Genomic DNA, 13,904 nt, shown 5'->3' with positions numbered 1-13,904 from the left:
GGGGGGTGTTACCATCCCCATATACCCTTAACGAATAAAATTCTCAAAACCTTTCAGAAGTTCATTTTTTTCCTTTTCCCATTTTAAAACAAAAATTGTAATTCATACCATAAATGGAACTATGAATTTAAACATTTCAACGAACATGAAACAAAAATAAAGCGCAAAGTTTTGAACATTTTATGAACAAACATTGAGGAGAAGGACAAACCAGACAAACTTAAAAAACTTTGACTTACTGTGATGTTTGTCCGCCAGGATAATGAGAGAATTTGAGATGTCCCTTCGTCTGTAGAAGCACATAACCTTAGCCTCCACATTTCCATTTTGAGTCTGGAGGAATACAAAACATAATTAGAAAATGCTGCGTGTCTTTTACAAGAAAAAAAAAATACCATTAAAAAACAAAACAACGGAAAGACACAAAACATCATACTAATCAAAGTTAACAGCTTCATGAGGACTAGCAAATTCAAGTAAAGTGTAGTACCTCAGATTATTAATTGACACTTATGTCTTCTTCAAAACTGTTCCTATTATGCGTAAGCAAAAAAAAAAAAAGCTACAGCCTTCAACAACATCGATTTTTAGCATAAAACAAAACAAACAAAAAAAACAAATTCTTTTGATCAATTAAACCCATGTAAGTGTGAATTACAATAAAACATACATATTCACCCTGAGACAATATGTTACAATGATCAACAAATACTACCAGTTTTTTGCCTGTCCATTAACTCACTGCCAACCAGCTGTATTTCTCATTACTATCCCTGAGTACCTGTCATTTCAAAGTGTATTTTAAGAAATCCCTGTTTGTTTGAATAAAGTTTAATAATGTAAAGAGAAGCACATTGACACAATAATGGTCATTTAGTGCTGGGGGAAAAGTAAGACAGACAGAAACAACAGAGGGGAAGTAAAAAAGTAGGACCTCTACCAGCGGCGCCCTCCAACCACCCACAAAATTACTGTGATTATAACTGACATAGAAATGCAAATGTAGCTTGTAATAGCCCGAATTCTGAACTCAGAAATGGCCTAGCGGCAACAAAGGTCGGCAGCTGAAACAGAACAGCAAAAGCCGCATAGGTAGACAGAGAGTTAAAAAGACATCTATCAATTGGTACCCCACAATGGAATTTGAAAGACTTAATGATCCTCAGGGTAACAAAAAAAAGTGTAAAAGCACACAGTAGGATAATTTCCTCTTGTCATACTGCTGTGAGTATGCAAATGAGCCCTTTTTCGCCCGTTCATCTCTCTTCACTGCCAATTTAGTGACCTCATACTTCAGAGACAGAACGAAGAGTGGAGAGTTTCCTCAGTTACAAAAAAAAAAAAACAACCTAAAAGCACACACAGCCCACTTTCGAGTAGGAATATGCACTATACATGCAAACTATAATCAGCAGAGGAACACCATAATTTTGAGGTGGCTGAGGGACAATCCTAAATATGTTCTTTGGACATAATTACATGCAGCCATTTGAATACTTTGTGAAACTGCTGAGACTAATTCACTTGGACATTGATACTAACAAAACACACTGCCTACAATTTCATTTGTAACTTATATATCTATTAATTGTTACATTATAATTTTCACAAAGATTTGTGAGTTTTAACTCAACAATCTTACATAGAGTTTTTGAAGATACACATATAGTGATTGTACAACTAAATCATGGTAACTGACACTGACTAACAAATGACTTTACACATACATTTCCAAAACCCAGCGTGGCAGAAAAAGTTATAGAATCTGCCAATTAAACACACTTCTCTTGTAATGTACTAATTAAAGTTCAATTGCATGTAGTGAGCACCCAACCTGTAATGATTCCTCCCTTTCACGTTGAATTTTCAGCCAAACACATTTAAAAAAAAATAATCTCTCTGCTTCAATCCAGCTTAAATACTTTTTAAAAAAGTAACAGCACAGAAATCAGATTCTTTGAAATACCCATGGCCATAGATTTTTAAAGTATATCAAAAGGGTCTGTGGGCAGCAGTAATTATGGCTAATCATATTGAAGCACTGAAAAAAAAATGTGGGGAATCATGGTGAAACCAGGCGCTCGTCAAAATAATGAAATCGAAGAAATCGGCATTTTTCAGCAAATTTGATTTTTTTTTCTTTAATTTTTGCTATTTGGCCGAACACCTTGTATGTCCATTCAAAACATTCTTATGAGTGGATTTTATGGAAAAGCGATTAAGGCACGAGAAATGTTAATTTGCAGTTTTCAAGGACTCTTGAGCTATGGAAGTCACCAAACTTTGGCAGCCATTTTCTCGCTAATTTTACTTCTAAACCAGGTCACCCCACCTCCTTCAATCGCAAATAACTCAACTTCTATAAAAAAATAAATGGATATTTTTTTCATCAAAGCAAGGCAAATGAACAACCTTTAGGTTGATAACAATAACCCTATATACCTAAAAACTGATAAGTGCCCGATTCCACTGCCGCTGCGTCGTGACAAATGTTTTCAAGGTTTAATTCATTAACAAATATAATACAAAACTCCTTGAGTTTGGCTCCGACTATTATTTCATAATCTATTGAGTCAATATGGTTTCTATTGCTACAAGTTCAATTATGGCCCCAACATGATCAAAATTCATATTTCCAGAAAGACCAGTCACTTCATGCTACTCTGCAGGTCATGAAAATTCAAAATGAAAATCACACAAGAGTGTACTGGCCTTAAATGATAGACTACTACTGACAATAAAAAATTACCTTGTTGAGCTCCTCTATTCGCCGAATTTGATATGGTGCTGTCGACGAGGTTTCAAAAAAGACATAATCTGAGGACACAAAAGAAAAACAGATAGTTATAATACAGTTTCACAAATTTCTCGCATTTACATTTTTTGCTTTAACTTCTGACAACAAAACACTGCTCCGAGTTGGGTAAAACCTAAGATCTGTTTTTTTCCATCATGATATAGACATTATTTTTATTTACCAATACAGCAAGGAGTACATTTTCAGTTTCCTTTGAATCTCTAGCTATGGAAGTCACTAAACTTTGGTGGCCATTTTCTCGCTAATTTTACCTCTGAAACCAGGCAACTCTCCATCAACTTCTACACACGTTTGAGGAGGTTTTTTTCTCTAACAAATGAGCAAACTTTAATATGATACCATTAAAAAATGCCCAAAAATTGACGAGTGCCTGACTTTACTGCGTCCCGACTCATTTTTTAAAATATTTTATTTAAGTCTGGAGGAGAGACAAGGATTTTGTTCGCCAAAAGACCCACTTGCTCATTTTCTCAGATGCTTAATTAAAATTGGCTAAATGGCTAGGTAACCATTAACTTATTTTTGCCAAGAAATCTTTCATATATGCACAACATTTGAAGGACCTTCTTGACAGTTCACTTTTCAGAAAAGACTAGATCTAGATCATGACAACCCCCCCCTCCCCACCCTAACTTAAAATAAAACAGAAATGTGGTAGTAGTTGTATAGGTTTAGACACCCCCCCCCCCCAAATCAACTTTATAAAACCAAAGTAATAGAGGTGGTGGGGTGTCTCATGGAAGCCAGTGCTTCTGAAAATTGAACAGCTAACAGAAGATAGAAACCACAAATATTTTACAGCATTCAACAAAAATTCTGTCATTGCTAAAATAATGGATTTTTTTCCTTTTTTTTTCTCTTTCTGGGGGGGGGGGGGATTCTAATGCAGCTGATTTTACACCCTCATCAACACTATTTTGCTCATTTAGGAGGCGGACTTCGAACCCTGCCGGTTGGGGCAAATCTGGGCTGAGGGGTATACCAGCAGAGAGACTGTAAATTTCTCCCTCCTTGGAAATAAAACGTTGGTCTCCTACATATGACAGCCAAGCATTTAACCGCTACATCAGACTCCCGTCTAAAATAATGTGCCACATTATCATTATCTCAGAAAATTTTGAAACTGATTCATTTTTTTTTTTTTTTTGGTAAGTGTTTTACAGCGCTCGCAACTGTTTAGGAGTCATATGAGCGCGCAGGACACATTAAACATTTTCAGTTGGTAGGAAATTTTGAATTATGCCCGTGTGGCGGCTGAAGCCTACTCTTATCGATTTTTGGACCACCAAGGGATCTTTTACGGGCGCAACTTGCATATGGGGCCTTCGAGATTTTTCGCACATGTCCGAGAAGGCTAGATGTAGATTTTTCCTACCATAAGATCAGCGGTGTGGCTGAAATACAGCAGTAAGAACGAGCCATGGAGTAGCAGTAGAAAGGCTGCAGAAACAGTCAGGAGCCCAGAGGAGGGGGCAAATGAGGTGAGGGGGGTGGGGGCAGAAAGTGAAGGCGAAAGCAGACGACAGAAGAACATTGCTAGAAAGCAGAAAAGGAGGTGAAAGCAGACAATTTTAGAGAAGACAGAATTTACGTCACTATCCGGATTCAAACCCAGGACCTATTGAATGAGAGGCAAACAACTTAACCTCTAGGCCAGGAGAACCCCCCAGATTAGTTTTAAGTGAAAGCATGAGAGTTCAGATAAAAACTTTAAAATGTAAAGAAAGATGGACTGCAAATGTTACACCTCCATTGACACAGTTTAGATCATAAAGATAGTGGGCTGCTTGGACCCTGTCTGTCACAGCCATAGGTTAACTGAGATACAATATCACACAATGTCCCAGCAGACAGACAGACAGACAGACAGACAGACAGACCAAGGTATATTTGTGATCACAACAACTTCCCTTCACAGGAATTGTTGTGTGCAACGTTTAAGAGTCTAACAAATACACCACAGCCGCTGATGGGTCCTACAGAACAACACGGGTAATTTAATGGATTTTTATAGAGTACATCATCACTCGTTTTTGCGGGGTTTTTTATGGTTGTCCTGTTTGTTGATAGAAAAAGGTACTATAAAAAAGAAGAAAAGGGATTATTGGGATGAGATGGCTCGGAGACGACACATCTCCCTTCTATTCAGAAACACCAAAGACAGGAAAGTCAATTTTCAATGTCCAAGAGCTCCCCAAGTGTGCTGAGACAAAATGATGTTCAAAATGAATCCAAGTCACAAAACTTTATGTGTCTAATAAAAAAAACTCTATACATGACACTGCTCAGTTTTGACCAAAGATTCTGTACACAGCTGGGTTTTGCTCAAAAAATGCATATATTGACAAAATACATGGTTGGAGTGTGCCTCATTTTCAACGTGAACCGCAGTCCCATTTTGTTCTTTCCACCATTCATGGATCAGGTTGTAAAATGCACTTCAAGTTGTCTTTCCCCATGAAAGAGATTCCAAACTTTCATTATTTTCTAACATTTTTTGTTTTTGTGTATGCTAACCGGTGTTAATTCTGTTTATAAAACACGGTTAGAAACATCACTCTTTTCGTCCGGTGTGCACTAAATGTTTGTGGCTAAGCATACTCCTTGTTTTTCACAGGCCACAGTACCAGTTCTCTTGTCCCGATCTATTGTCAAGTGACTTTTTCAATGCACGAGTTGCTGACACCACAATCTTCCTCCACAACAGATCGTATCGCGTGGAGCGTCCCCACCTGCTTTTTCGTCCTATTGTGAGGTTTCTAATGCATCAATCTATGTGAAGAAAAAGAAGTGATAGCATAGGATAACTGTGCCTCCGGAAAATGAAACCACTACAAGAACGTGCGGAACTTTCGTTTCAGTCTCTATAATGGCGGACAGCGAGCAAGGTGAGCTTTTCATTTTTTTCTCCTCACAGTTTCATTGTGTGAAGTTTCTAACATTAAGTGTATCATGTGTGAAGATTTCTAACGAAATGTTTTATTGTGTCTGAACAGTCCTAGGATGATTTGAAGAATTGTTACAAAAGCTATTTAATGAAATTGCCTTTCAGTGCACTGTCATGTAATGTTACCTGTGTTTGGTGTTGGCCTGCTAAACGTCTTTTGCAAGACTACACTTAAAACGGGACAAAAATGCCACTCATGTCCAGTATGACTTTTCAACATATTTTTCAAAAATGGTTGCTCCAGAACAAACAAACATCCCGTCACTTTCATCACGTTGCTTTTGGTTTGCACTGGCTTTATTGCTAGTATTCTTTTTTAGCTTTAACCAACAGCATGTAGCTAAGGGTACGATGTCAACACATGTTGGAAATGCCACAGGACAAGGAAGATCCTGACGTCCTATGTGATGTTTCTAACAGCTGTTTTGATTTTGTTTGGCGCAATACAGAAACATTTTTATCATGATTCTATCCTTCCTTTCAATTGTTGACATTCTATTTTTCTGTCAATTTCTCGAAAATTTATCTGAAACTAGAATGTCTCGCTCACTCCAGGAACAAATACATGAAAAAAATCACAGGACAAATTTGAGTTTGTGTCCATGAGACATTTCTAACATCTCATTTAGATACTTTAATTACATTCCGCGGAAAAACTGTGAAGAAGTTCTGAGGCTTGGTTAGACTATGACTAAGACAAGGCTTTAAAAACGAAATATGGGTTTGGGGGAGCAGGGGACAGGGCACCAAAAGAGGCTAGCTGGTCTAATATTTGCTCCAAATCCAGCAGTTGTCTCTTAGTATGTACACTAAGAACACATTTTGCATTCACTCTGGTCTCCAAATTGGCAATAGATGATTTTTGTCTATTTTCTGACACTCCCAATTCCATCAAATTATTGCTGCTGGTTTGGATGTCATCTTCATAGCTTCTCTGTGAAATGTTTATGCGTACCAATAATTTATAGGTCAGATATAAATGACAGATGTTTTCATGGTGGACTTCATGTTTTTGAGGATGTTTTGTTATATGCTTTCGTTGCTCTCCAGCCTACTTGAATCAGAGTCCCTGATTCCATATATGTGAATGTTAAGAATTAAAATAGTTGAAGAACTCGCCAATACGAAAGAGATTGCCCAGTCTCTATGAAGTAGAGTCAAACCTGCCTTAACGGAAACCTGTGTAAAACGGAAACCTGTCTTAACTGAATCTCCCCGCTCCCCCCTTGATATATTCCTCTTTAATTACCTGTATAAAACGGAAACCTGTCCAACGCGGAAACGGAAAGAAAAATCCACTCCCTTCCGAGGATTTCACCTGTCTAAGACGGAAAATGCTTTGCCCGCTCAGCCCTGATTTGAAACAAAACTCGCAAGTTTGGTTCCGCCGGCTCTAAACTTAATGCCATGGCCATGCCGCTGGGCGAGGAAGGGGAGTAGGGGGGCAATTTGGGGGTACATGTTACCCCATCATGTGAGTGATGCAGATGGTCAGTGTAGTGTGGGTGTGAAATCTCACGACTGCCCGTGAGAGTGCTCGAGTAGCGAGTCACTACTTAAACTTTCCTGGGTAGCCAGAAGTCAGAAGTGTGAAATTAGATCGACCAATGCCTGCCGCCCTGATCGTACGGCCAGCCGAAAAAAGAGTTCCTCGAATCGTTGCTACAATGATGGCAATGAAAGGTGGCTTTGGTGGGTGGGGCTGAGGGAGGAAGCAAAGGAGATGTTCAATCGTTTCTGTTTTTAATAGGTCAAACGGTGGTCCTATGAAAGGCAAGCACAAGTGGTAATTGGATAAGTAAGACTGACGCATGTCATTATCAGACAGGATAGCAGTTGAGAGGTGTGAAATTTTGACCACTGCTTGCCGATCGGACAAGCGATCCTTGATCCCACCAGCTCAGCCTTTGAAACCCCCCCCCTCCCCCCTAAATTCCATTGTTTCTCTAAGACGGAAAATGTCTAAGACTGAATTTTTTTCCCGCTCCCTTGCAATTCCGTCTTACACAGGTTTGACTGTACATGTACATAAAGATGCTAATCACACTGCATTGACAAAAATGTCCAGAATTGGTTTGTTTGCTTTTCTTAGGTTCTTGCTGTGGACGCAGAGGAAGCCCAGATAAAGTTTTATCGGCGATCTGTACTGGGTGGCTACTTCACTTAGCCTCAAGTTGATGACACTAGCTGGATGCCACTCTATGCCCTTACTTATGGGAAGCACCTAGCCTTGATACTAGAGAGAGAATTATTGTCTCTGCAAGGGTTTTGACATTGTTTTAGTTGTTTAGTCAAATTTTACACAGTTGTATCTAAACAATTTAGGAATGGTAGCCTGTTTAGGATATCATTTGTGGTCAGCTTGTATTTTGATTGTGTCCTGTGACATTTGTAACGCTTTGTACTCTATTTTGTGTGCATTCCAACTATTATGCGTTATTCAGTTTTTCCTTTTTAGTTAACAATTATGACCATGATGCCACAGCTTTATGCAACAAACGTCAAATACACACATTCTACGCGTCTTGTAGGCCTACTTTGTACAAAGGATTTGTCTTACATAATTTTGTCTGTTGATGTGTGTAACTCCATTTCAATTTTCTTCATTTTCTACATATATAATATTTTAGTATATCTATGTCTTTGAAGTCACATCAGCAGAATGTCCTCTACGAGCATTGTCTGTTTCTTTACTTTGTCAATGTTTAACAATAACCCTTTCAAATACACAAAAATGTTTTTCTCTTTGACTTATGAACCTTTTGTCCTGTAACATTTCTAACTAAAGTTCCACCCCCCAGGGCAGTGCCACTGACTGTAGTGTCTTTAGGCCATTCAAGGGGGACATTTCTTGTTCAAGCACAGTAGATTTATAAATGGGCTGATTCATCATGTCATGCTCATACTGTGCCTGATCTACAACAGGGAACTGCTGCTTTTTCTTTACTAATCCTTACTATTGTCATTTCCCTCTACTTTTGTATGTTAGTCACACTCTTGAGACCCGTTATTTGCTGGGTGCCTTGATAGTCAAAGCAGACCTTGTGCTGTTGAAGCTAAAGAGGTGAGCAGAGTAAATCTGATTCCCTGTAAAGACTTTTCTGTTGACACCCACCCCTTGGCCCTCATATGACCTTATGCAGTTGCAAGCGCCGTAAAACCCTCTACTAAATTTTTTTTTTTTAAGTTTCAATACACAGCACCTATCAAGCAGTATTTTGCGATCATTTTAAAAAATTGTCAGTTTCTTTGATGTTAATAAAATGATAAACAGTATTAAAATAAGGTTTTAATGCTTACTTTGTGTGTTTGTAACGTTTTTATTTTATCCCGTAACATTTCTAACAACATGGTTGGGGAAAAGAAAAACCATGTTTAACTCAAAAACAAAAAATTGAACAGCTCTATCTTCTTCTACAGATCAATGGAGAGAAGGATACTACTTCTTACTTCGGTCAATATTTTGAGCTTTGTACTCTGACTTGAAATTTTGCCCCAGTTGTTACCATTTTGCTCAATATAGGAAGAATGACCCATTAATTGAGCAGCTTTATGTCACTCTAGGTTCTTTTTTTTTTTAATATATCAAAATAAATTGGGTCTGATGCCAAGTACACTGTAAGAGAACTACTTTAAGTCTAAGCAGAAAAGGTGGGGAAAAGCAAAAATATTACAACTACAGGGCTGAATAGAATCAAACCAGGCCCAAACTATTTTGACATGAGAGAGAGTTCCTTGCCGCTACACTAACGATACAGAAAAAGGTAAAAGTTTTGTTCTCTAACATTATCTTAACAAGATTTTTTTTTTGTTTGCAGACTTGACACTCACAATGCACTAGAAGTGAAATGCCCATCTTTAGTCTCCCCCCTCCCCTCCTTGTCCACCACAAAAAAACCTTCCAGGCCTCATAAATGATCACTTTGACACCCCCCCCCCCCAAACAGCACATAAAAACATGAGTCTGTAAATTATTTTTCATCTGATTATGATCATTTCATCTCCAAACATTTTATCTTTCCCGACCATCACTCCAATGCACAAACACACATATATATATTTTACTTCAAAGATTTATACATGCAATATATTTCAAAATTACTCATTGTGTAAAGGGATTTGTCTGAACTAAGTCTCATTTGCAATCAAAACACATTTTCACCATACTCAGTGCCAGTAATGAGGTGACTATTGCTTTCATTTAGTGATCCACTCACCACAAGGCCCTAAAAATACGCAAAGCAAACGAAGTAAATTCTAAAATCAGAGTCCAGTTGGCCGACCAGAAAAAATACTACCAAATACTTACTAACCCTGACCCCCTACCCATCCGAGACATAAACTTTACAAAGTGACTATTTCTCCGAACGTTCGGGAAAATAAACTTTCATGATCTATTCCTCCTAACAGTTTCCGTTCTCAAGGTTTTTTTTGTTATTTGCAAGATTTAGTCGTCATCTTTCATTCTGCCATTCTGCGAGGACAGGGAAGCATTTTTTGCATCGAATTCAATTTCTAGAGCGAGAGATTTTTAAAAGTCTGAATATTCAGATACAAGAGTTGTGGTTGGGGCAACGTTCCCAGACTATACTTCATTTAAAAATGCCTTCAAACGGTACTGCGAGAAAACAAGACTTATCGACCTTGGCAGTAACCTATTTTGCATTAAGTCACCCAGCAAAAACTAAAATCCTTCATGTAAACAAACAAAATTTCTCCCCCCCCCCCCCCCGCGCCGTTCACACCTTACACACACGCACATTCACACACACACATACACACACGAGCAACTCCATTAACAAATAAAAAACAAATCTCGAAAACGGAAACCGTTTGGAGAAATAGAGTTCAAGTTTAATTTTCACAAAAGCGTTCTGAGAAATAGAGCCGGCCTAAACTTTATACTTTATGCTAAAGGAATATCTAGAACCTTGTGATTTTACTCTAAAACAAAACGGTTTTTTTCTTTCCTGCCTACCATAAAAACTACCAATATCCACGACATAACTGACAGAATCATAATTCATAATCTGGGCTATTTATCACAATTACAGTGTACTGGCTTAGTCCATCTCATCTACCTAATTTGTAAGACTGTACCGCATTCTCTTTATATATTATAAGCCTAATATATTCATTACAGGCAGAACGATACTTTGAAATGTATAAATTTATCTATACAAAGATTTGTAGTAACTAGACTAGATCTGGAATCTAGATCTAGATCTAGATCTTAGTTCTTCATCTGGAAAATACAAGTTGAATGTGATAGCTTGGCCAACTATTCTCTTTTTGGGGGAAACCTTTGTTTTCCTTTTTTTAACCACTGGATTACGGCATGACCATTAAACATTTACTTATGGCATGGAGGCCTCATTAAATTCAAATTACTCTGGAGGCTAGTCCACTTTTATAATATATATCAACTAATCATAGATGTTACATAGGCATAAATTCTTGTAACTTTTCTTGTTTTGGGACTCGGCTTAGCACGCGAAAACCCCTCCTTCGCTCCTGCCCATAGGCCGTGGCCCCCGCTCTGGTCGACATTGCTTTGCACACAAAATAGTTCCACGCTGAGCACGTTTGGCGTGTTAGATGCTTTGTATACAATATTCAAGTCTAAAACACGGTCACAGACACAAACATGCCCCTGGAATTATTGCTGATAAATTAGTTTAATAAGTTTTCGATAAAAATTCTTAAATAATCAACAAGAAAAAATCGAAGCGATCGGTGGCCTTCTCACGCCTCGCTGAATGCGCGTGAAACTGCCGTTTGACGAATAAAACAATCAAAATAAAACACTTCTAAGCACTTCCACCTAGTAAATCCATCATCCTATTGATAACAGATTTGACTTAATCTTGTTGCAATACTTTTTAGACCATATTAGTAACAAAACCGTTCGAAAAAACTTTAAAAAGTATCACAACGCCGTTCAGCTTGGTTTGTGGGGCATGCATGCTACTTTCCTCTTTCGATCAAAACGATTGAAAAATGTACTTACCTCCAACTCGATACATGTTTGCCGACATCTCTGGTTCAATTTAGATGATAATCAGTGCACATAAACTAAATCATTCAAAAATCAACGATAATATGGTCATGAATCCATAGATTGAGCGAGGCCAACCCCCAATCACCCCCCTACGAGTCTGATCACGGAGTCGCCATTCTCGGACCTACTGTCTTCCTCTTTTTACAAGTGACGTCATTCGTCCTTCGGCAACGCTCGGTTTTCACTCTAAAACCAACTTCAGATGTCAACTTTACTAAAAGTATAGCAAATTGGGTATCAAACTGTGCGTCCTATTCTACACAATGATGCCATGCCAACGATTTGCTATATTTTACAGCCATATCTTCAAAATTGGTTGAAAACTCACAGAAGCCTTTATCTGTCGCATTTTGACTCTAATGTTAGAAAATCTAGGCTATAAAAAAATCTACAGTGAGTGCATTTCTCTCATTTTAATAAATATATCGAATTGAAACAATAACAAGGGAGTAGTTTCATTTTCATGGGGTTTTTTTCCTGTTGTTCTTTTCTTTCCTTCGTTCGTTGGTTAAAGTTTTGAAATAGCTGTCGATGCTTAGGAGGGAGGGCGATGCGGCTGGGAATTTCTTTGTGCCGCGCTGCGCAGCGAGCGCTATGGCGCGAGACACAGCGTGTGAGCGTCGAGCGTGACCACGCTACGCGCGCCAGCGACAAAACCACTTTGCTTTCGGAGAAGAATACTAGGCTAACGTTGATCATGGACACACAATCCCTTTAATTTAATGAAAATTATGCTACTAATCCGCCATGATTAGAAAGATAAACTTGGTGTCTAAGCAACCCTCAACGTTTATACTATAGTCAGCTTTTGTAAAAAGAGATAAATAATAATACTGTGATAGCTAGAACCCCCTTCCAAACGAATGGTAAATCCTTCAGTATTGCATGTAGTACCCTCATCACCACACCTGTTCCAAGAAAGTGGACGGTGGTGCATTGAAGTTATTGGTCGTTTTCCACTTTCCACTCTTGAAATAAAATAAAGGATAGCACTTCTACCATCTTATGCGACAGCTAGTCAGTGTAAATGGTTGAGGGGGGGGGGGAGACGAAATGTTTCGTGACTACTTCTCCTTGTAGTAGTTTTGTAAGCGAGACCAGCTACACGTACGTAGAAACACTAGACCTACTGACATATCTTGGACAATAATATAGAATCTAGTAGTATATCCATTTTTCTCGAAGATCATTGATAAGATTGTATAATGGAAGCCAGCTCTGGTTGGCGAAGACGAATGAGAAACGTTTAAACTAGATTAATGTGTTCGAAAAAAAAAACATTATTAAAAGACCGTATTACCGTGTTGGCCCACTGGCCTCTAAAAAAGCAAAGGGTGGGCTGCCAGTTTTTAACCAGAGAGTGTGTGTGTGGGGGGGGGGGGGTTACCACTATAATCCCCTTTTTGTTGTTATTTTCTTTTTTTTAAAGAATACCCCCCCCCCTCCATTTTGTACTACCACCCGTAAACATCTTTCATTCCAGCACGCTTTTATACACAGCCCAGACATGAGTATCTTGGAAATATTCCAAAATCAGCAAATATATATAGCCTAATAATTAGTAAACATTTTAACTGTTTGTTTGGCCGATAGAAATGCTTGCTCATTTTTGCCTGATAAGTATACGAGTAGATCAGTGCTGGCTTGTAGAGGGATCGATGGGCTAGCGAAACAATTGTTTTTGTTTGTTTTGTTGTTGGTTGTTGGGTTGTTGTTGTTTTTTTGGGGGGGTTGCTAAGTTGGGTGGGGTAGGTGGATTGGGATGGTGTCAGGTTGGAAGCTTGGATGAAAGCAAATTTTAGAAAAAAAAGTGTAAGAGAGCTTAAGCCTATTTTGATAGCAGCCTGTAAAGGTTACCTCCAAAAAAATACTACAGAAAAAACTAATTAGTGATTCTGGACCCCACAGCTCATCTGTGGTTTTGCGAATGAATAGAATCTAACTGTAGAACAAAAACAGGCCTTGAGAAGCTCATGAGAAGAACTAAAACAAAGGACAGTAACCCGCCACTGCCTGCCATCACAATTTGTTGTAAGGTCCTTGGTCTCACGCGTAAGGTCAAAACCAGAGAGTGTCAA

At 38.5% G+C, this 13,904-nt stretch overlaps 1 protein-coding gene across 3 annotated transcripts in view; it reads right to left on the bottom strand.

The window, feature by feature from the left end:
* Positions 1-12,162, bottom strand: part of LOC101846950 (metastasis-associated protein MTA3) — a 61,270-nt gene extending 49,108 nt beyond the window's left edge. For 2 of the 3 annotated variants that reach the window (XM_005093383.3, XM_005093386.3), the window contains exons 1-3: positions 11,776-12,161; positions 2,750-2,817; positions 240-333 (exon numbers count right to left, since the gene is read on the bottom strand). In XM_005093383.3, coding sequence (XP_005093440.1) covers positions 240-333; positions 2,750-2,817; positions 11,776-11,803 — 190 coding nt within the window. In that variant the 5' untranslated portion in view covers positions 11,804-12,161. Of the gene's footprint in view, positions 1-239; positions 334-2,749; positions 2,818-11,775 lie in introns of all 3 variants that reach the window. The other variant, XM_005093385.3, reaches the window with a different exon arrangement.
* Positions 12,163-13,904: the final 1,742 nt, after the last annotated feature.

This window comes from Aplysia californica, unplaced genomic scaffold (genome assembly GCF_000002075.1).
Source record: "Aplysia californica isolate F4 #8 unplaced genomic scaffold, AplCal3.0 scaffold00062, whole genome shotgun sequence".
In the NCBI taxonomy this organism is placed as follows: Eukaryota; Metazoa; Mollusca; class Gastropoda; order Aplysiida; family Aplysiidae; genus Aplysia; species Aplysia californica.
Note: the sequence above shows the minus strand (reverse complement) of the source record. Positions and strands in the feature narration are given on the sequence as shown.